This window comes from Salvelinus sp. IW2-2015, linkage group LG17 (assembly GCF_002910315.2).
Source record: "Salvelinus sp. IW2-2015 linkage group LG17, ASM291031v2, whole genome shotgun sequence".
NCBI classification, from domain to species: Eukaryota; Metazoa; Chordata; class Actinopteri; order Salmoniformes; family Salmonidae; genus Salvelinus; species Salvelinus sp. IW2-2015.
The window spans coordinates 11,817,584-11,839,345 of record NC_036857.1 but is presented as its reverse complement, the minus strand read 5'-3'; the positions used below and the strand labels follow the sequence as shown (position 1 = coordinate 11,839,345).

Sequence of the window (21,762 nt, the reverse complement as noted above, 5' to 3'; positions counted from 1 at the left end):
TGTAGGTTTCTGAGGCAAACTGAACCAAAGTTTTTCAGTATTGATCAAAGAAAGACCCCCTTCCTTTTGTATTGAAAATAAAAGTTATTTTGACCTACGACAGAATAATAAAATTATACTTTAAATATCAAGCCTTACAATCTCTGCAAAAACAGTATGTGACCTACAAAAGCATATATTTATATATATATAATACATTTGAAGCGTATTTACATTTGTATTCACAGACAAAAGCAAAAATTCCAAACGAGACGAGTCACATCCTAATACTGCAGTACCATCGCTTTGAGTAAATGGTGCTTCACTTTGCCCTCACAGGAGAACCAAGAGGAAGGATTATTGCTAGAAATCTGCACAAACATACACTAAAATCGGGGGAAACCCTTTCTTTCACAGTGTGTGGATTACTTTAGGAATCAACTCATTCATTAACTGGCAACAAATTGCTATTAAGTGTTCCATGAGGTAACCAAGATGTAAATCTTACAAATTCCTCCTTAAAAATACAATATACACATTCGTTTTTAAAATGCTTATTTACATTTATGAATAGATGTATAAATATGAGGGTAACTGTGCACTCTGAAATAGGTCAGTACATTTTAAGGATCTACTTTAATAATCTGAACCTTTTTCATCCACTAACATCCCCATAATCAACACACTGCAGAAGAAAGTGTTCTATAAAATCCATTGGTTAACCATTTAGAATAATGATCGTCACAGTAATCCATTTCTAATCATAATAGTCTCCATCCTCTGACAAACACAAAAACAAAATAAAAACTTAACAAGATTTGCTGTTATGCATTAATTCTTGGGTAAAGGCCTCTATGACCAATAAATATTGCCACAATCATTTTGACGACAGCCTTTCCGTAAAGTGCAATCACAGCCAACTAGTATTTATTTCTGTCGTACCTTAACCCAGTCTCCTGCAGGTCCACTGTGTATGTATGCTGCCTTTGGACACACCTACTCATTCCAGGGGTTTTCTTTATTTTTACTATTTTCTATTTTGTAGAATAACAGTGAAATAACTCGGAATCATGTAGTAACCAAAAAAGTGTTAAACAAATCAAAGTATATTTTAGATTTTTCAAAGTAGCCACCCTTTTCCTTGATGACAGCTTTGCACACTCTTGGCATTCTCTCAACCAGCTTCACCCACCTGGAATGCTTTTCCAACAATCTTGTAGGAGTTCCCACAAATGCTGAGCACTTGTTGGCTGCTTTTCCTTCACTCTGTGGTTCAACTCATCCCAAACCATCTCAATTGGGTTGAGGTCAGGTGATTGTGGAGGCCAGGTTATCTGATGCAGAACTCAATCCCTCTCCTTCTAGGTCAAATAGCCCTTACACAGCCTGGAGGTGTGTTGGGTAGCCGTCCTGTTGAAAAACAGATGATAGTCCCACTAAGCGCAAACCAGATGGGATGGCGTATCGCTGCAGAATGCTGTGGTAGCCATGCTGGTTAAGTGTACCTTGAATTCAAAATAAATCACTGACAGTATCACCAGCAAAGCACCCCCACAGCATCACATCTCCTCCTCCTTTGGACTCATCAGACCAAAGGACAGATTTCCACCGGTCTAATGTCCATTGCTCGTGTTTATTGGCCAAAGCAAGTCTCTTCTTCTTATTGGTATCCTTTAGTAGTGGTTTCTTTACAGAAATTCGACCATCAACGCCTGATTCACGCTGTCTCCTCTGAACAGTTGATGTTGAGATGTGTCTGTTACTTGAACTCTGTGAAGCATTTATTTGGGCTGCAATATCTGAGGCTGGTAACACTAATGAACTTGTCCTCTGCAGCAGAGGTAACTCTGGGTCTTCCTTTCCTGTCTGACCTAAAGGTTAAATCATATTTTAAATAAATAAAAGTAAAGATGGACAGTCGTTTCTCTTTGCTTATTTGAGCTGTTCTTAACATAATATGAACTTAGGGCTATCTTCTGTACACCACCTCTACCTTGTCACAACACAACTGATTGGTTCAAACGCATTAAGAAGGAAAGACATTTCACAAATTGACTTTAACAAAGCACACCTATTAATTGAAATGCATTCCAGGTGACTACATCATGAAGCTGGTTGAGAGAATGCCAAGAGTGTACAAAGCTGTCATCAACTCAAAGGGTGGCTACTTTGAAGAATCTCAAATAGAAAATATAATTTGATTTGTTTAACACTTTTTTTGGTTAGTACATGATTCAATATGTGTTATTTCATCGTTTTGATGTCTTCACTATTGTTCTACAATGCAGAAAATAGTAAAAATAAAGAAAAACCCTGGAATGAGTAGGTGTGTCCAAACTTTTGACTGGTACTGTACTTTTGAATTGACTACATGCTATTGACTACATGCCTGCTCATCAGTATAGTAATATAGCTTATAGAGGTAGAAGTTGCCCCTAACCACAGATCTAGGATCAGGGTTCCCTATTCTTAACCATTAGGGGGATGTGAAAATAGCTGACCATGTATCAGTGATTACAATCAACTCCCACCTTCTCCAACAATGGACTATATATATCATTCATTAAGTGTGGATTCAGAGACTGGATGGGATGTATGGTCTGCATACACAGTGGTCCTCCAGGACCAGAACTAGGTAACACTGTCTTCTCTCATAGCGTTCCAAAGCAGCGAGAGAATTCCCACAGCCAGGGGTGAACTTGGCATGATGGTAGTCACATCCCACGAGAGAGAGGATGTCTTCTAATTTCTATCTGTCAGTTTGTTTATGTGTGTGTGTGTTTGTGTGTCACAGTGTGTCTTCAGATACATGGATGTTTTGGTGTGTGTGTGTTGGTGTGTGTCCTCTGTCTACACTGGCCTCGAGTCCAGAGACGCAGCACCCCCAACTGGTGGGAGTAGAGTACTACACACACACACACACACACACACACAACACACACACACACACACCACACACACACCACAACACACACACACACACACACACACACACACACACACACACACACACACACACACACACACACACACACACACACACACACACACACACACACACACACATCACTGCACTCATCTCTCTGAAAGGATCACAGTGAGTCTGTTTCTGTTCCACCACACACCTCTGTCTCAGGTTCAGCAATATTTCTGTAAGGAAGAGAGGTAATGGGGTTAGTTTTGGAGACTGTGTGTGTGTGTGAGTACATAAATATTGATAACACTCATGCTTACTGTACGTGCCAGCCAGGTCACCCATGATACAAGTCAGTTTTCGACGTCCATCCATGTCTGAGGGCGCCAGGAAATTACATGGAAACCGGCCACTAGGAGCAACAACCTTCAGGTAGGTTTGGGTTTTGCTAGGGCGTTGTGGACAAGTATGGTGGACTGGCATAAGCATCTGCTTCTGATTCCAAAGGTTGCAAGTTCAAATCCAGCTATAGAAAGTTGTTTCTGATATTTTTGTTTTAAGGCTATACCAAAACTTAACCCTTACCTTAACCATTTGGAGTTAATGCCTATACTTAACCTTAAACACTTCGAAATTAGATTTTTGGAACAACTTCGAAATTTGACGTTTGAGAAACATGGATGAACGTCTAATTCTGACGTGACACACACACCACACACACACACACACAACACACACACCACACACACACACACACACACACACACACACACACACACCACACACACACACACCACACACACACACACACACACACACCACACACCACACACACAACACACACTTTATAACAGCGGTGTACCTGATCAGGCCATCGGCATACGTCCCATCACCATAGGGTTCATCCCCATCTGCCCCATATGGCCCCCCCCTCCATTGGAAGGCATGCACCCATTCATCATCATGCCCCCGTACTGTCCTGGGTTGCCCGTTTGGGCAAACTGCTGCTGCCCCGGGTTGCCCTGTTGGGAAAACTGCTGCTGGGGGTACGAGCTGGAGAGACAGGGAGGGAAGGAAGTGGGTTAGTTGGTTACGAATGTTGTCACTGGTTGTTGTAGGTTATTTCTCTCTCCCTCCCTGCTACACACACACCTGTTGCGGGCCATGCCTCCCTGCGACCAGCCCTTCATGTCAGCGCTCTGGTACATGGGTCCGCCCTGGGGATGCTGTTGCATCATGGGATTCTGAGGACCCAGGCGGCCTGACATCATGGTGCTGGGGGGGCTGCTGCCCGCAGGGCCAAACGACGGGTCACCCTGCTGGGCCATACCTGAAGGAACATGTTACATAAGCAATGGCATGTGAACGCAAGCACGCACCCACACCCACAACCACTTAAGTGATAATGCCCTCAAACAGGTGTTGTTAAGCACCGTGCCAATATATCCTCCAAACACCGGCTTTGAGGGCATTATCACTTTTATTTAACAGGTTACCAACATTGTCAAATAATGATAATGACATATTTTCATTATAAACACACACACATTCCATGTCCCACTAAAAGTACAAAACTCACCACTAGAAAGCAGAAACACTCTGTGGCCCTTCAGGTCAAACAAACCCAAACTCACCGTAGTTTCCCCCGTAGCCAAACTGCTGGGGGCCCAGGCTGGGGCCTCCCATAGGGGTGTCCATGCCGGCGGGGGCGGTGACGTTGGGAGGGGGGCTGAACCCCCCTGCGGCGGCCACTGCTGCTGCCTGCTGCTGTTGCTGCTGCATTAGCATCATCATCCTCTGTCTCCTCATCTGCATGGTCACCATCTCCCTGCTACGCTGGGCCATCATCTGGGCATTCAGGAAGCCAGGCTGGGGATGGGGAAGGGGTATAGTGAGTGTGTGTGTATTTAGATTTCTGTCTGTGTAATGTACAACAAGGAAAGGTTAGGCATAAGTGGCTCCCATATGCTAGTTTGTGTGTGTGTGTGTGTGGAGGAAAGGGGAGTGTCTACCTGTCCCCCCATGCCAGGCTGCATACCCGGCCTCAAGCCAGGGTTGCCCGCTCCAGGGTTCTCCATCTTCATGGCCATCCCCTGCCGAGTCTGACTCATAAACTGAGGGAGGAAAGAATAAGCTGTCAGCATAAAGTCCTGTGTGAGTTTATCAGTCTGTCTGTGTGTGTGTCTCCTACCTGTTGGCCCTGTAGTCTCTGCGCCAGCTGGAGCCTCATGGGTTTGGTGGCGCTCATCATTCTGGGTCTCATCATGTTAGCACGGGGGTGACCCATACCCCCCATGCCTCCCATCCCTGGGAAGCTGCCCCCTGGGCCCATCTGGGAGAGCATGGGGCCGAAGCCCCCCTGTTGGGGCTGGCCCTGCATAGGGCTCCCCCCGTAGGCTGACTGCATGGCCATTGAGGGGGGTCCGGGGTAGCCCTGGCCGTACAGAGGCTTCTGCTCCAGCACTATGGAAGGATCCTGGCCGGGGAAGGGCTCACCATGCTGCTCTGGCCCCTGGCTCTGGCTGACCAAGTCGGGGATGCCCAGGGCCCGGTCGATCTCCTCCAGTGCAATGCCATCCGTGTTGTTGAGCAAAGAGTCCAGCTGGTCCAGCAGCGCCCGCTCGTCACTCTGGCCCTCGCTGGTGGTGGGCGGAGCCAGGAGCTCATCCAGGGCGTTCCCAAACTGACGCCTGAAACACACGCACGGAGAACCGTTAATTGTATGACATAATGGCATTGGCTGCCAATTGTCCTGGTATAAATCATATATTATTAAAACTATTATTTAGATATAAGAGCAGGGGTCAGTGCATTTTAATGGAGGGCAAGAGGGTTAGTTTACCTGCTGTGGTTTCCCTCCATACCCATCACATTGTCAGACCAGGACGGAGACTGGTTGGGCTGGCCCTGCTGACTGAACGGACTCATCCCCATCTCACCAGAACCTCCTGCACACACACAACACACACACACACACAACACACAACACACACACACATTAACCAGATATTCTGTCTCTCAGAATCAATACAGATGACATACACATATAGACACGTGCATACAGACAGACACAAGCAAGACATCCCAGAGATTACATCCGCCATCTTCATTTAATGGACTAACGCACACCCACACACACAGACACATACCCATGTCCATTAGCTGTTGCTGCAGCATGGATCTGGTGCCAGGAACACTGTTGGACCTTCCCACCATGGGCCCTGCCATCATGCCTTTTGAGTTGTAGTCCATGCCAGGACGGCTCATGGAGGGGTGACCGGCTGAGCCCACAGGGCTGGCGCAGGAGCGGGGCATCCCCCAATCCCCTGACCCCCCCATGGGAGAGCGCTGGGGAACCCCCATGCCCCTGTTCATCGGCCCTGGGGGACACAAAACACACACAGATTAGCTATTTTTTCAAAGCAGCAATGACACAGACTGAAACCCAGACTTAGATAGTAGGGGAAAGAGCAAGACAGAGGAAAGACAAATGTCAGAGCATGAAAGAGAGTGAAATAACTAAATAAGTTACTTGTTCCAACGCCTCGCGGACAAACACCCATGTTCCCTGGGTATCCTTCTGGGCTACCCATCATGTTCTCTTGTTTGATGAGCATGGGGCGCCTCCCCACCACTCCAGGCTTGGCGTCTGCTGACATGGCCCTCTGGAAGGGCCCTCGTGGGCCAGGGGCAATCCCCGAACTCCCTGAACACACACCCAGAGGGACACAGCAGATAGAACAGGTACATGTTAGTCTGGTGTCCAGATTCTCTGAGGAGGTTACTTTTTCGGCTAGGCCTAAAACGTTTTTCATCAACACGCTCAATTTGAACAGTCCTACCTTGCAGGTTCTCGTCGATGCAACCCTGGGCCTTGTTCCCTCCTCCTCCCTGCTCGGGGTAGAACTCAGAGCCAGAACCCCTCAAACCTCCCAGGATGGACTCCAGGTTGTCCAACTGGGAAGAGATAGATACACATGTATCAGCAACAACACAGTATCACACAACCTACAGAGGTTAAGCACTTCCTAGTAATGAAAATGTTCAAAGTGAAGGCCAATGGGCAACGTGTTTATCAGTAGGTATACTCATGTAATTGTAATAATCTACCAGTAATGTAATGATCTGACCACCACACTGTGTGGTTACCTCATCAGGCGGCTCTGACTTGATCTTGCTCTCTGGGTGTTCAGCCGTTGGGCCGGGTCCAGCGCCAGGGCCTCTGGGTGGGGGGCCGGCAGTGGCTCCTTGGGGCCCCTTTCCTTCCAGCTCCTCAGGCTTGGGCTTCACATCCACTGGCTCTTTAGTATCATCCTTGTTGAGGAGGTAGTGGAGGAGCGCGTGGGTCTTCTCCTTCTTGGGGCTGTGCTGCTCTTGCTTAGGCTCTGTCACTCCTCCTGCTCCTCCAGCCCCCACCTCCCCTGGGACTTCCTGGCCCCCCAGGGTCACCTTCCCAGTGGCTTCGGCCGTGATCTTGGCCACCTCATCTGGTGTGTTGCTGTTCTGCAGCAGCTTGTGGAGGATCTTGTGCTTCTCCTGCAGTGACGCCGTGTAGTGGGCAGAGGCCAGAGCATTGGCCAGAGCCGTGCCCGATGCCTGGCCCTGATTGGTGGAGGCTGAGGAAGAGGAGGAGACTCCAGTAGAGGAAGGGCTGGAAATGCCTCCTGTGGGGTCCTTAGTGTCGGACCCTGCTGGGGTGTTGCTGCTGCCTGGTGGGGGAGGTATAGAGGGCAAGGCGGGGCCAGTTCCCCCTAACCCCAGCTCCTCAGTGGGGGAGGTCAGCAGCTGCAGCAGCTTCTTATGGCCCTTACCGTCTGGGACTCTCCGGGTGGGTTCTGAGCTCACCCCAGCCTCGATGGCCCCCTCTCTGGGCTCCTTGCTGCCTGCCGGGGCCTGGCTGTCCAACCTGTCTCCGGAGCTCTCGGACTGGGGGTGTGGGTGGTGGTGATGGTGTTGGTGGAGGGGGTGCACACTTGGCGCAGGACCCAGGCCTCCTGTTGGGCTTTTGGAGTCATCCGGGGCGGATTTGGCGGGGTGACTGGGCTGGGTGGACTGAGAGGAGGAGTGGACGCTGGGGGAGCTGTCTGGTTTGTTGGCCGGGGAGGGGGAGGTGAGGGTGGAGGGGAGGGAGCTCCCGACCCCCTCGCTGATGGCCTGCAGGGCGTTGAGGGAGCTGCTGGAGAAAGAGGTGCTACCTCCTCCTCCTCCATGAGGGCCCATGGGGGAGTGCATGTCTGGGACAGAAACAAAACACACTGTTAGAAACTGTACTACAACTTCTACAAACCAAAACCCTTTTTTTTTTAAATGCAAAAACCTAAGGTTGATCATTTTGTGTTTTATGAAGCACAGCAAAACTATGCAAAGGTATAGTGTACCCCTCTGATTGACGTACCTCCAGGTGAGTACTGACTGGCACCCATCTTGGGGCTGCCTCGGTTTCGGGGGGACATCAGGAGCCCCTGCTGGGGGCCAATCATTCGGGGACTCCCCAAGGGGCTGTTCATACCCCCCAGTCCGTACCCCCCACTGCTTTGGAAGGGGGGCTGCTGGGGGTGCTGATGTTGCTGCTGGGGGTGCTGATGTTGCTGCTGAGGGTGCTGATGTTGCTGCATGCCAGGGTGGTTCCCTGGACCTGTGTGGTTCATCTGATGACCCATCTGATTCATTTGGTTCATTTGGCCCATCTGGTTCAACTGATTCATCTGCATCATTCTGTTGCCCATGCCTCCCCTGCCGCCACCTCCACCTCCATTCCCTCCGTACATTGAACCCCCTCCCATCTGTCCCATGTGGCTCTGTTCGTTCATGGGCCCGTAGCCCCGGTTCATACCCCCCATCCCTACACCAGGGGGCATGTTCATCTGGGCATTGGGGTTGGGGCCCCCCATGCCCTGCTGCCTCATAGGCCCTGGCATCATGCCCCCACCCTGGGCAGAGCGATAGCCATGCTGCTCCCTGGAAGAGAGGACGAGGAGGTGAGAAGGAGCAGGAGGAGAAAAGAGCATGTGAGAGAAGTGAGGTTATTATGACATCCTTGGCGCTCTACTCTTGTAAACGCTCAGATCCAGTCTACCAGAAGAGTCTCTTGAATAGTCAGAAGATGGAACTGAAGTACATACACACTGAAGAAAGTCATTTAAAGAATAAAAAAATATGTTCATGGGAAAAGACTATCTATTCACAATGAGAACGAGGTGCTCTTCAATTCACTACACAACCTTGTAAACCTTACTTCTTCCAAGTGTTTTTTGAGACTTGTCAAGCACAATAATTGTATCTATTCCTTTTACTGAGAATGTAACAAAACCACCAGGTGGCCTGTAGGCATTCTCCACTGTGTGAAGCATCCATACAAGCCTTCAGAGCCGGCTTCCAAGCATAGGGAGGATGTTGTGGATATCAGTAGGCATCAGTTACCTCAGCTGTGTGTGTGTGTGTGTGTGTGTGTGTGTGTGTGTGTGTGTGTGTGTGTGTGTGTGTGTGTGTGTGTGTGTGTGTGTGTGTGTGTGTGTGTGTGTGTGTGTGTGTGTGTGTGTGTGTGTGTGTGTGTGTGTGTTGCAAAGGTAGCAAGAATGTGTATAACTTGTTTTCTACCTCAGAAGGTGTGTGTGTGTGTGTGTACCTCTGTAGCAGGTGGGTGGATATGAAGCCCTGGGCCTCGTTGCTCATGGGGTGGCGATACAGCTTGCTCTTGGTCTGGGCCGTGACAGGGGTGCCGTCCGAAAGAGAAAAACGGTACAGGGGGGTCTCAGCGTGACCCTGTAGGAAGGCTGTTGGGCCAAGGGTAAGGGGGCAAATACAATGGGTTCATATCAAGATATGGAAGTGAAATATATCAAAGAAGAGGTATAGGGTTGGTGGTATCATGACAGAAATGTCTCTTAGGGATGCCATTCATGCGTGTTTTGGGACAGGTTTGCGTGTTTTGGGACAGGTACCATATGCATGTGCGACTGCGTGTAACAGGTGTGTGTATTGGTACAGGTATGTGTGTGGGCGTACCCTCGTGATAATGGCGTTTGTGGGACCAGGGCTGTCCGTCACTGTGCTGTAGGAACATCTGGATACAGCGCCTCAGCAGATCCTCCCAGCCAGGACGCATTGACGCACGCAGCGAGTTCTGGTCTATCTGGATCAGCTTACCTGGAGGGAAGAAGACGAGCTGGAGATTGTGGAGCATAGATAGTATATACCTATTGAAAGATATTGTGCACGTTTTTTGTAAATGTATATACCTATTTAAGGATATTGTACCATTTTTGTACACACAAGGCTTCCTTAAATAAAACTCTGCAACCAGGTTTCAAAAACATCAATTGTGTTCTGGTCAGTCTCACCTGAGAGCTCGTGCCGGGTGTTGAAGCTCTCTGTTCTCTCTACAGCAGTCACACGACGGGCCACACAGATCATACACGACTGCAGGTCTAAGGAAGAAGGGAAATAGTTTAGCTACACATGCACATACATTAAGTTTGGGTTTGTGTGTGTGTGTGTCAGGTGTGTGTATGAGATTGTGTGTGTGTTGTGTGTGTGTAAGATTGTATGTTTGTGTGTCGCAGTCTGTCTGTGTGTGCGTGTGTCCGTACCTTCCCCCTCTTCGATCATGGCCTTGGGCTGAGTCAAGGCGAAGCATTGCATGGTCTCGTAGCGCGGCCCTCCTGGTCCCTCCTCCACAGGTCCGTGGGTGTGGCCAAACTTGACCAGCATGCGACAGGTGAAGGTGTGGCTCTTCTGACGTGGCACCTCCCCACCCCAGGACACCCCATTAACTGTGGAGGACAAGACACACGCATCAATATACATCTAGTACATACAAATATTTTAACAAGGAGTCCCATTGAGACCAATGTCTCTTTTACAAGGGAGCCCTGCAGGCACACAATTTACAAAATACAATAGAATACAAACACAGTGCCTTCAGAAAGTATTCACACCCTTTGAATTATTCCACATTTTGCTGTGTTACAGCCAGAATTCAAAATGGATTAAATTGATTTTTTCTCTCTCACCCATCTACACACAATACTCCATACAACTGACTAGGTATCCCCCTTCCCGTTCCTTAATGATAAAGTGAAAACATGTTTTTAGAAATATTTGCAAATGTTTAATTTACATAAGGATTCATACCCCTGAGTCAATACTTTGTAGAAGCACCTTTGGCAGTGATTACAGTTGTGAGTCTTTCTGGGTAAGTCCAGTGTAGATTTGGCCTTGTGTTTTAGGTTATTGTCCTGCTGAAAGGTAAATTCATCTCCCAGTGTCTGGTGGAAAACAGACTGAACAAGCTTTTCCTCTAGGATTTTGCCTGTGCTTAACGCTATTCCATTTCTTTTTTATCCTGAAGAACTCCCCAGTCCTTAACGATTACAAGCATAACCATAACATGATGCAGCCACCACTATGCTTGAAAATATGGAGAGTGGTACTCAGTAATGTATTGCATTGGATTTGCCCCAGCAAAACACTTTATATTCAGGACAAAACGTTAATTGCTTTGCCACATTTTTTTCAGTATTACTTTAGTATTACCTTGTTGCAAACCGGACACATGTTTTGGAATATTTGTATTCTGTACAGGCTTCCTTCTTTTCACTCTGCCAATTAGGTTAGTACTACAATGATGTTGATCCATCCTCCGTTTTCTCCTATCACAGCCATTAAACTCTAACTGTTTAAAAGTCACCATTAGTCACCAAAGTCACCAGTGCTGACCTGTTGCACCTTCTGCTAACACTGCAATTATTATTATTATTATTTGACCCCACTGGTCATCTATGAACGTTTGAACATCTTAGCCATGTACTGTTATAATCTCAACCCGGCACAGTCAGAAGAGGACTGGCCACCCCTCAGAACCTGGTTCATCTCTAGGTTTCTTCCTAGGTTCCTGCCTGTCTAGGGAGTTTTACCTAGCCATCGTGCTTCTACATCTGCATTGCTTGCTGTTTGGGTTTTTAGGCTGGGTTTCTGTATAGCACTTTGTGACATCGGCTTATGTAAAAAGGGCTTTATAAATACAATTGATTGATTGATTGATTGGCCTTATGGTGAAATCCCTGAGTGGTTTCCTTCCTCTCCGGGCAACCGAGTTAGGAAGGACACCTGTATCTTTGTAGTGCCTGGGTGTATTGATACACCATCCAAGGTGTCATTAATAAATTCACCATGCTCAAAGGGATATTCAATGTTAATTTAAAATAAAATAAAATCCAATGTTCCAATATGTGCCCTTTGCGAGGCATTGGAAAACCTCTCTGGTCTTTGTCGTTGAATCTGTGTTTGAAATTCACTGCTCAACTGAGGGACCTTACAGATAATTGTATGTGTGGGGTACAGAGATGTTAAACACTATTATTGCACACAGAATGAGTCCATGCAACTTATTATGTGACTTGTTATGCAAAGTTTTACCCCTGAACTTGTTTAGCCTTTCCAAAAGAGGTTGAATCCTTATTGACTAAACACATTTCAGCTTAACATCTTTTACTAATTTGTAAAAATGTTGAAAAACATAATTCCACTTTGACATTATGGGGTATTGTGTGTAGGCCAGTGACCAAAAATGATTTTGCAATATAATGAATTTTATATTAATAAGGCTGTAACACAACAAAATGTGGAAAAAGTCAAGGGGTGTGAATATTTTCTGAAGGCACTGTATACAAAATTACCAAAACACTCAAGAAAAACAATCGCATTCCTCATTAAAGAGAGGCATCAGTACATCCAGTTATAGGGATGGGACACGGATAAAGAGCCCCAGACCTACAGTATGTACAGTATACTGACAAACTCTGTGTGTGTCAGTATACGCACAAACATATTTAGTCAGTGTCACACATAACATTATATAATTTAGCTAACACGCTTATCCGGAGCGACTTGCAGTCGGAGAATACAACAAGGACACAACAAGGATCAACTCAACTTCAAAGAGAGGGAGGATAATCCTTTTACTACTCCTTTGTGTGACTAACGCTGTATACGGCCCGCCTTTAAGTGAATGTTGTGGGGAAAAAATACTTTATGCATCCATCCTACATGTCTCTTTTCTATGTCTTGACACAATTAACACAATAAAATAGGTGTTTAAAATAGTCACAATAAGTCCATATTCAGGTCCCTCCTATTCAGTCATGTGAGATCAATGATTAAACATGAGAGAGAAGAGTTTGGAACAGGGCCCCAGTCTCCCCAAGGTTTGTCTGATCTTATTCAGCGACAAGGCCTCCAGTCTGTCTGATGCCTTATCAAGACCAAGGCCCCGAGTCTGTCTGAGCCTTATCACGACAAGGCCTCCAGGTCTTGTACTGAAGCCTTATCAGCGACCAAGGCCTCCAGTCTGTCTGATGCCTTATCAGCGACCAAGGCCTCCAGTCTGTCTGAAGCCTTATCAGCGACCAAGCCTCCAGTCTGTCTGATGCCTTATCAGCGACCAAGGACTCCAGTCTGTCTGATGCCTTATCAGACCAAGGCCTCCAGTCTGTCTGACCTTATCAGCGACCAAGGCCTCCAGGCTGTCTGAAGCCTTATCAGCGACCAAGGCCTCCAGTCTGTCTGAGCTCTTATCAGCGACCAAGCCCTTTCCAGTGTGTCTGAAAGCCTTAACGCGACCCAATGGGCCTCCAGTCTGTCTGATGCCTTATCAGGGACCAAGGCCTCCAGTCTGCCTGATGCCTTATCAGGGACCAAGGCCTCCAGTCTGTCTGTTTCTGACAGGGCAGGTGAAGGGAGGGAACATGTGTCTGTACAGAGAAGGGGCCCTAGGGCATGGGGGTGTCTAACTGATACTGAGAGATGATTTAACAAGGTCTTAGACCGTTAGGATCCTTTCTCCAGCCTGATAGAGACAACAACACCGCCTGGCCGTGAGGCCCGGCATTTCCCCTCAGACACAATTAACCAGCACTTAGGCTGGACAGAGAGGTCGATTTAGGGAGAAAACACACACACACACAAGAAACAAAAACATCCCACCCCCTATACACACACAGGGGATTGTGTAAGTGAGAGAAAATGTGTGTTGTGTGTGTGTCGTGCATATGTGTGTGTGTCTGAAGCCCCAGTTGGCGTGGTCAGTGATCATCTCACAGCAATGTGCAGAGAGAGCGTATTTCATTCATGGGGTCAGAGATAATGATGGGGGAGAGGTGCGGGGAGGAGAGAGAATACAAAAGAAATATAGAGAAAGGGAAAGCAAAAGAAAGAAACTAGAGTCCTACCAACCACATTATTCAACACTAAGTTAAGTATAAAAATAGACAAGAGAATAGGTGAAAAAGACAGAAAGTACAAAACACAGAGAGAGAGATGATGACACTTTGGAGCCGCTGCCACTGCTGGGGAGTAAAATCGGGGAGCAGGTTCAGCTGAGCACCCATATCCATAATTAATCAGCTTTATAAATAGACACACACACACAGAGAATGAAAGCTGGGGAAGTGCAGCGGTGCATTATTCAATAGTGAGTAGTTTCCAGATGGCTGCCATGAGATCTGAATAGAGCACAGGCCTGTTTTACACTGTCTGGACCACTGAGTGTGACTGACAGCTCTGCCACGCTCTGTCTGCTTAGCACTAGCTCTCTGTGTGTGAACAGGTGGGTCACAGTGTGTGTGTGTGTGTGTGTGTGTGTGTGTGTGTGTGTGTGTGGTACCATTGGTCTTGGGCAGGTTCTTGTGGAACTCCTCCCTGTCGTCCTCATGGAGGATGTTGTAGACAGAAGTGTTGATGAGCTCCTCCTGTTTGTACTGCAGGTACTGGGTCACGTTGTCAGACACAAACACTATGCTGCCCTCCCGGTTCACCACAAACAGAAAACCATCCAGGGCCTGAGGAAAGAGGGAAAACACATGAACAGTCAGTACAAAGGCCAATAAGAGGTCAGAGTCAGCACAGCCAGCCAATCAAAGAGGAGAGTAGTGACCTTTGATCTCACCTGAAGCAGAAGCGGCCCGAGGTGGTCTTTGTCTATGACCCCTTGTCCCGTGGAGGACACGTCCGACTTCTGTACATCGTCATCATTGGAGGACGCTTTGCCTGAATGGAGGAGACAGTACAGTCAGATATGCCTGACTCTACAATCTACAAGTACACAGTAACAAATCAAATCAAATTATTATTATTCACATTTGTCACATGGGCCGAATACAACAGGTGTAGTAGACCTTACAGTGAAATGCTTACTTACAAGCCCTTAACCAACAATGCAGTTTTAAGAAAATACCCCCCAAAATGTAAGCGATAAGAATAGCAAATAATTAAAGAGCAGCAGTAAATAACAATAGAGGGGCTATATACAGGGGGAACAGGTACAGAGTCAACGTGTCAATGTGTCAATGTGCGGGGGCTCCGGTGTCGAGGTAATTGAGGTAATTACGTACATGTAGGTAGAGATATTAAAGTGACTATGCATAGGTAATAACAGAGAGTAGCAGCAAGATGGGGGGGATGGGGGGAGGCMTTTGATTAGCTGTTCAGGAGTCTTATGGCTTGGGGGTAGAAGCTGTTTAGAAGCCTCTTGGACCTAGACTTGGTGCTCCAATACCGCTTGACGTGCGGAAGCTGAGAGAACATTCTATGACTAGGGTGGTTGAAGTATTTGACAATTTTTAGGGCCTTCCTCTGACACAGCCTGGTATAGAGGTCCTGGATGGCAGGAAGCTGGGCCCCGGTGATGTACTGGGCCATTTGCACTACCCTCTGTAGTGCCTTGCGGTCGGAGGCCGAGCAGTTGCCATATCAGGTAGTGATGCAACCGGTCAGGATGCTCTCGATGGCGCAGCTGTAAAACATTTTGAGGATCTGAGGACCCATGCCAAATCTTTTCAGTCTCTTGAGGGGGAATAGGTTTTGTCGTGCCCTCTTCATGACTGTCTTGGTGTGCTGCCATGTTAGTTTGTTGGTGATGTGGACGCCAAGGAACTTGAAGCTTTCAACCTGCTCCACTACAGCCCTGTCGATGAGAATGGGGCCGTGCTCCGTCCTCCTTTTCCTGTAGTCCACAATCATCTCCTTTGTCTTGATCACATTGAGGAAGAGGTTGTTGTCCTGGCACCACACGGTCAGGTCTCTGACCTCCTCCCTATAGGCTGTCTCATCGTTGTCAGTGTTCAGGCCTACCACTGTTGTGTCATCAGCAAACTTAATGATGGTGTTGGAGTCGAGCCTGTCATGAGTGAACAGGGAGTACATGAGGGTACTGAGCACGCACCCCTGAGGGGCCCCCGTGTTGAGGGTCAGCGTGGCAGATGTGTTGTTACCTACCCTTACCACCTGGGGGTGGCCCGTCAGGAAGTCCAGGATCCAGTTGCAGAGGGAGGTGTTTTGTCCCAGGGTCCTTAGCTTAGTGATGAGCTTTGAGGGCACTATGGTGTTGAACGATGAGCTGTAGTCAATGAATAGCATTCTCACATAGGTGTTCCTTTTGTCCAGGTGGGAAATGGCAGTGTGGAGTGCAATAGAGACTGAGTCATCTGTGGATCTGTTGGGGCGGTATGCAAATTTGAGTGGGTCTAGTGTTTCTGGGATAATGGTGTTGATGTGAGCCATGACCAGCCTTTCAAAGCATTTCATGGCTACAAACGTGAGTGCTACGGGTCGGTAGTGATTTAGGCAGGTTACCTTAGTGTTCTTGGGCACAGGGACTATGGTGGTCTGCTTGAAACATGTTGGTATCACAGACTCAGACAGGGAGCGGTTGAAAATGTCAGTGAAAACACTTGCCAGTTGGTCAGCGCATGCTCTGAGTACACGTCCTGGTAATCCGTCTGGCCCTGCGGCCTTGTGAATGTTGACTTTTTAAAAATGTCTTACTCACATCGGCTGCGGAGAGTGTGATCACACAGTTGTCCGGAACAGCTGATGCTCTCATGCATGTTTCAGTGCTACTTGCCTCGAAGCGAGCATAGAAGTTATTTAGCTCATCTGGTAGGCTCGTGTCACTGGGCAGCACTCGGCTGTGCTTCCCTTTGTAGTCTGTAATAGTTTGCAAGCACTGCCACATCCGACGAGCTTCGGAGCCGGTGTAGTACGATTCGATCTTAGTCCTGTATTGACGCTTTGCCTTTTTGATGGTTTGCTGTAGGGCATAGCGGGATTTCTTATAAGCTTCCGGGTTAGAGTCCCACTCCTTGAAAGCGGCAAGCCTACCCTTTAGCTCAGTGCGAATGTTGCCTGTAATCCTTGGCYTCTAGTTGGGGTATGTACGTACAGTCACTGTGGGGACGACGTCCTCGATGCACTTATTGATAAAGCCAGTGACTGATGTGTTGTACTCCTCAATGCCATCGGAAGAATCCCGGAACATATTCCAGTCTGTGCYAGTAAAACAGTCCCGTAGTTTAACATCTGCTTCATCTGACCACTTTTTACATGACCGAGTCACTGGTGCTTCCTGCTTTATTTTTTGCTTGTAAGCAGGAATCAGGAGGATAGAGTTATGGTCAGATTTGCCAAATGGAGGGCGAGGGAGAGCTTTGAACACGTCTCTGTGTGTGGATTAAAGGTGGTCTAGAATTTTCTTCTCTCTGGTTGCACACTTAACATGCTGATAGAAATTAGGTAAAACTGATTGAAGTTTTCCTGCATTAAAGTCCCTGGCCACTAGGAGTGCCGCCTCTGGATGAGAGTTTTCCTGTTTGCTTATGGCGGAACACAGCTCATTGAGTGCTGTTTTAGTGCCAGCCTCGGTCTGTGGTGGTATGTAGACAGCTACGAAAAATACAGATAAACTCTCTAGGTAGATAGTGTGGTCTACAGCTTATCACGAGATACTCTACCTCAGGCGAGCAAAACCTTGAGACTTCCTTAGATATCATGCACCAGCTATTCTTTACAAATATGCATCGGCCTCCGCCCCGTGTCTTACCAGAGGCTGCTGTTCTATCCTGCCGATAGAGTGTATAACCCGCTAGCTGTATGTTATTAATGTTGTCATTCAGCCACGACTCGGTGAAACATAAGATATTACAGTTTTTAATGTCCCGTTGGTAGGATATACGTGCTTTCAGTTCGTCCCATTTATTTTCCAGCGATTGAACATTAGCTAGCAGAACGGAAGGCAAGGGCAGATTAGCCACTCGTCGCCTGACCCTCTCAAGGCATCCTGATCTCTTTCTGCGGAACCTACGTTTCCCTTTCCAGCGAATCACGGGGATCTGGGCCTGATCGGGTGTCTGTAGTATATCCCTTGCATCCGACTCATTGATGAAGAACTCCTCGTCCAATTTGAGGTGAGTAATCTCAGTTCTGATGTCCAGAAGCTCTTTTCGGGTCATAATAGACGGTTGCAGCAACATTATGTACAAAACAAATTACTAACAACGTAAAAAAATAAATAAAATAGCATTGTCGGTTAAGAGCCGATAAGATGGCAGCCCTCCCCTTCGGCGCCATCTTGAATTCCTAACACACCTTGAATTCCTAACACACATCTCCTGTACAATCTCCTGTGCAAGTGTGTCTTCATACTTTAAAAAAAAACATTTAAAGTATGAAGAGATGAGCTGTGAAAGGCGTAAAGTAAACTCTTTAGACACAGATCTGTGTAACTACATCACAATACACTTATTAGAGCTCCAACAACCACCAGGGGTCAGCGTTTCCCAACCTTCCCTCCACACAAAGCACCAGGTAAGGGGAGCAACATCCATATGCAGCCTTCTCTGTCTGAGGAGCGAAGGGGCTGAGACCAGATCAGGGCTGGACGTAGACCAGAGCAGTATAGTGTATGGTTTGGACTAGGTAGCAGCTTGCCTTGCTGCCTTCATACTTTATATTTAGTGTGAGATTTAAGAGGGACTGGCTGGCTGGCAGAGATCCAGGCAGGCACTAGGCAACAGCAGTATTAATGCAGAAGCTATCTGGATCTGGGCTACAGGAATCCTTCCATCTGATTAGGTCCCAGGGGGGACAGATACAGCAAACAGAAAGAAAACAGCCAGCCCTGCTCTGAAGGTAGAGATCCTAGAGGGGGAAATCAATAATTTCCAGGCCCAGGGACATGTACTAGTCTGTGGTGACCTAAATGTCAGAACTGGACAAGAACCTGACACCCTCAGCACACAGGGGGACAAACACCTACCTGGAGGTGACAGCAATCCCTGCCCCATATGCCCCCCTAGGCACAACTATGACAACATAACCAACAAAAACGGGTCACAACTCCTGCAGCTCTGTCGTACGCTGGTATGTACAAAGTCAATGGTAGGCTTCGAGGGGACTCATACGGTAGGTACATCTATAGCTCATCTCTTGGCAGTAGTACTGTAGACTCATTTATCACTGACTTCAACCCAGAGTCTCTCAGAGCATTCAGTCAGCCCACTGACACCCTTATCAGATCACAGCAAAATCACAGTCTACTTGAACAGAGTAATACTCAATCATGAGGCATCAAAGCCAAAGGAACTGAATAATATTAAGAAATACTATAGATGAAAGGAAAGTAGTGTGGAAACCTACCAAAAAACAATTAGGCGACARCAAATTCAATCCCTTTTAGACAACTTCCTGGACAAAACATTTCATTGTAATAGTGAAATTGTAAACTTGGCAGTAGAAAACCTAAACAGTATATTTGACCTCTCAGCTTCCCAATCAAATCTAAAAACGTCAAACAGAAAACCGAAGAAAATGAACAACAATGACACATGGTTTGACGAAGAATGCAAAAACCAAAGAAAGAAAACTAGAAACCTATCCAAACAAAAACATAGAGACCCAGAAAACCTGAGCCTACGCCTTTACTATGGTGAATCACTAAAACAATACAGAAATACACACCGGAAAAAGAAGGAACAGCACGTCAGAAATCAGCTCAATGTAATTGAAGAATCCATAGACTCGAACCACTTCTGGGAAAATTGGAAAACACTAAACAAACAACAACACGAAGAGTTATCTATCCAAGATGGAGATGTATGGGTAAAAATATACATGGTCAAATACAAATCTTAGGATACCTGACCACTGTGACTGATCCAAACTTAAAGAAAGCTTTGACTATCTACAGACTCAGTGAGCATAGCCTTGCTATTGAGAAAGGCCGCCGTAGGCAGACCTGGCTCTCAAGAGAAGACAGGCTATGTGCATACTGCCACAAAATGAAATGGAAACTGAGCTGCACTTCCTAACCTCATGCCAAATGTATGACCATATTAGAGACACTAATTTCCCTCAGATTACACAGACCACAAAGAATTCGAAAACAAACCCAATTTTGATAAACTCCCATATTTATTGTGTGAAATACCACAGTGTGCAATCACAGCAGCAATATTTGTGACCTGTTGCCACAAGAAAAGGGCAACCAGTGAAGAACAAACACCATTGTAAATACAACCCATATTTATGTTTATTTATTTTTCCTTTTGTACTTTAAATATTTGCACACTTATTCTTAATGTTTACTGTTAATTTTTATTGTTCATTTCACTTTTGTTTATTATCTACTTCACTTGGTTTGTCAATGTTAACATATGTTTCCCATGCCAAAAAGCCCCTTAAATTGACATTTAATTGAGAGAGAGAGGGGATAGAGAAAATGGGAAGAGGGTTGCAGAAGGAGAGGGAGGTGGTGGAGAGATAGAAGGAAAGGTAGAGAGACAGAGGGAGAGAGAAGGGGTAGACAGAGGGAGAGCGAAAGAGAGAGAAATAAAGAAAGAGATAGGGTGAGAACAAATTTGTAGAAAGAAAGAAAGAGAGAACCAGACAGAGTTGTAAAGAGTGAAATCCAATGGCACTTTATTATTCACTTCCGGTAACTATGGCAACCTGTCTCCGGAGAGTCAGTGCCAGCTGTACTTCCCCTTCCTGTCGAGGTGGCAGAGACTAACTCTCACCTCCCCCTGCCTCAGTCTCGGTCTCTGTTCAGACTGACTGTCACCTCCCCCTGCCTCAATTTTGGTCTCTATTCAGACTGACTGTCACCTCCCCCTGCCTCAGTTTTGGTCTCTGTTCAGACTGACTGTCACCTCCCACTTCCTCAGTTTTGGTCTCTGTTCAGACTGACTGTCACTTCCCCCTGCCTCAGTCTCTGTTCAGACTATAATCCTCCCACTCAATTAGGCTCAGCTAGATCTAGGACACTAAACTGATCTTAGATCAGTGTCTAGGGCCAACTTAAGCCTACTACTCCCTGCCGGTCCACCTACCAATGCCCATCACAGAAGGCTGCTGAGGGGAGGACGGCTCATAATAATGACTGGAATGGAGTAAATGGAATGGTATCAAACACATGGAAACCATGAGTTTGATGTGTTCGATTCCATTTAATTTACTCCGTCCCAGCYGCTACTACGAGCCTGTCCTCCCTAATTAAGGTACCACCAACCTCCTGTGCCTCCAAACCATTGTGAACACCTGTGGTGCCTATCCAAAGGGGGAATGAAACATGCTCAAAAGTACTGTAAAAGTACTGTAAAAGTCTGCAAATGATTCACTATCTACAACAACTTCAACAAGATTGTACCAGACAATAACGGAGGCTAAGCAGTCCACTTTGATTACTTGTAACGGCAGTTACACAACCATAGTTGCTCTCGCACGTACACACGTACACGTACACACACACACACACACACACACACACACACACACACACACACACACACACACCACACCAACACACACACACACACACACACACACACACACACACACACACACACACACACACCACACACACACACACACACACACACACACACACACACACACACACGCGCGCACACAAAAGTACACACACAAAGCCCTGCCAAAGTTCCCCCCAAACAATCACCAACAGACCAGGCGTGTGAAATGGTTGTGAGATGAATGAGTGATGGATGAGTCTGTGGCTCTGTGCACCTGGCCCACAGTTC

At 46.9% G+C, this 21,762-nt stretch overlaps 1 protein-coding gene across 1 annotated transcript in view; it reads right to left on the bottom strand.

The window, feature by feature from the left end:
• Nucleotides 1–3,246: 3,246 nt before the first annotated feature.
• The window catches only part of LOC111977121 (nuclear receptor coactivator 3-like), a 30,807-nt gene continuing 12,291 nt past the window's right edge, over nt 3,247–21,762 (bottom strand). The window contains 19 exon segments of the mRNA XM_070448170.1: nt 3,247–3,270; nt 3,756–3,765; nt 3,767–3,946; nt 4,046–4,223; nt 4,528–4,762; nt 4,906–5,007; nt 5,085–5,583; nt 5,736–5,841; nt 6,043–6,273; nt 6,426–6,599; nt 6,736–6,850; nt 7,043–8,127; nt 8,289–8,851; nt 9,519–9,666; nt 9,899–10,039; nt 10,234–10,320; nt 10,483–10,665; nt 14,556–14,730; nt 14,838–14,938. Of these exon segments, the coding sequence (XP_070304271.1) occupies nt 3,247–3,270; nt 3,756–3,765; nt 3,767–3,946; nt 4,046–4,223; nt 4,528–4,762; nt 4,906–5,007; nt 5,085–5,583; nt 5,736–5,841; nt 6,043–6,273; nt 6,426–6,599; nt 6,736–6,850; nt 7,043–8,127; nt 8,289–8,851; nt 9,519–9,666; nt 9,899–10,039; nt 10,234–10,320; nt 10,483–10,665; nt 14,556–14,730; nt 14,838–14,938 (4,337 nt within the window).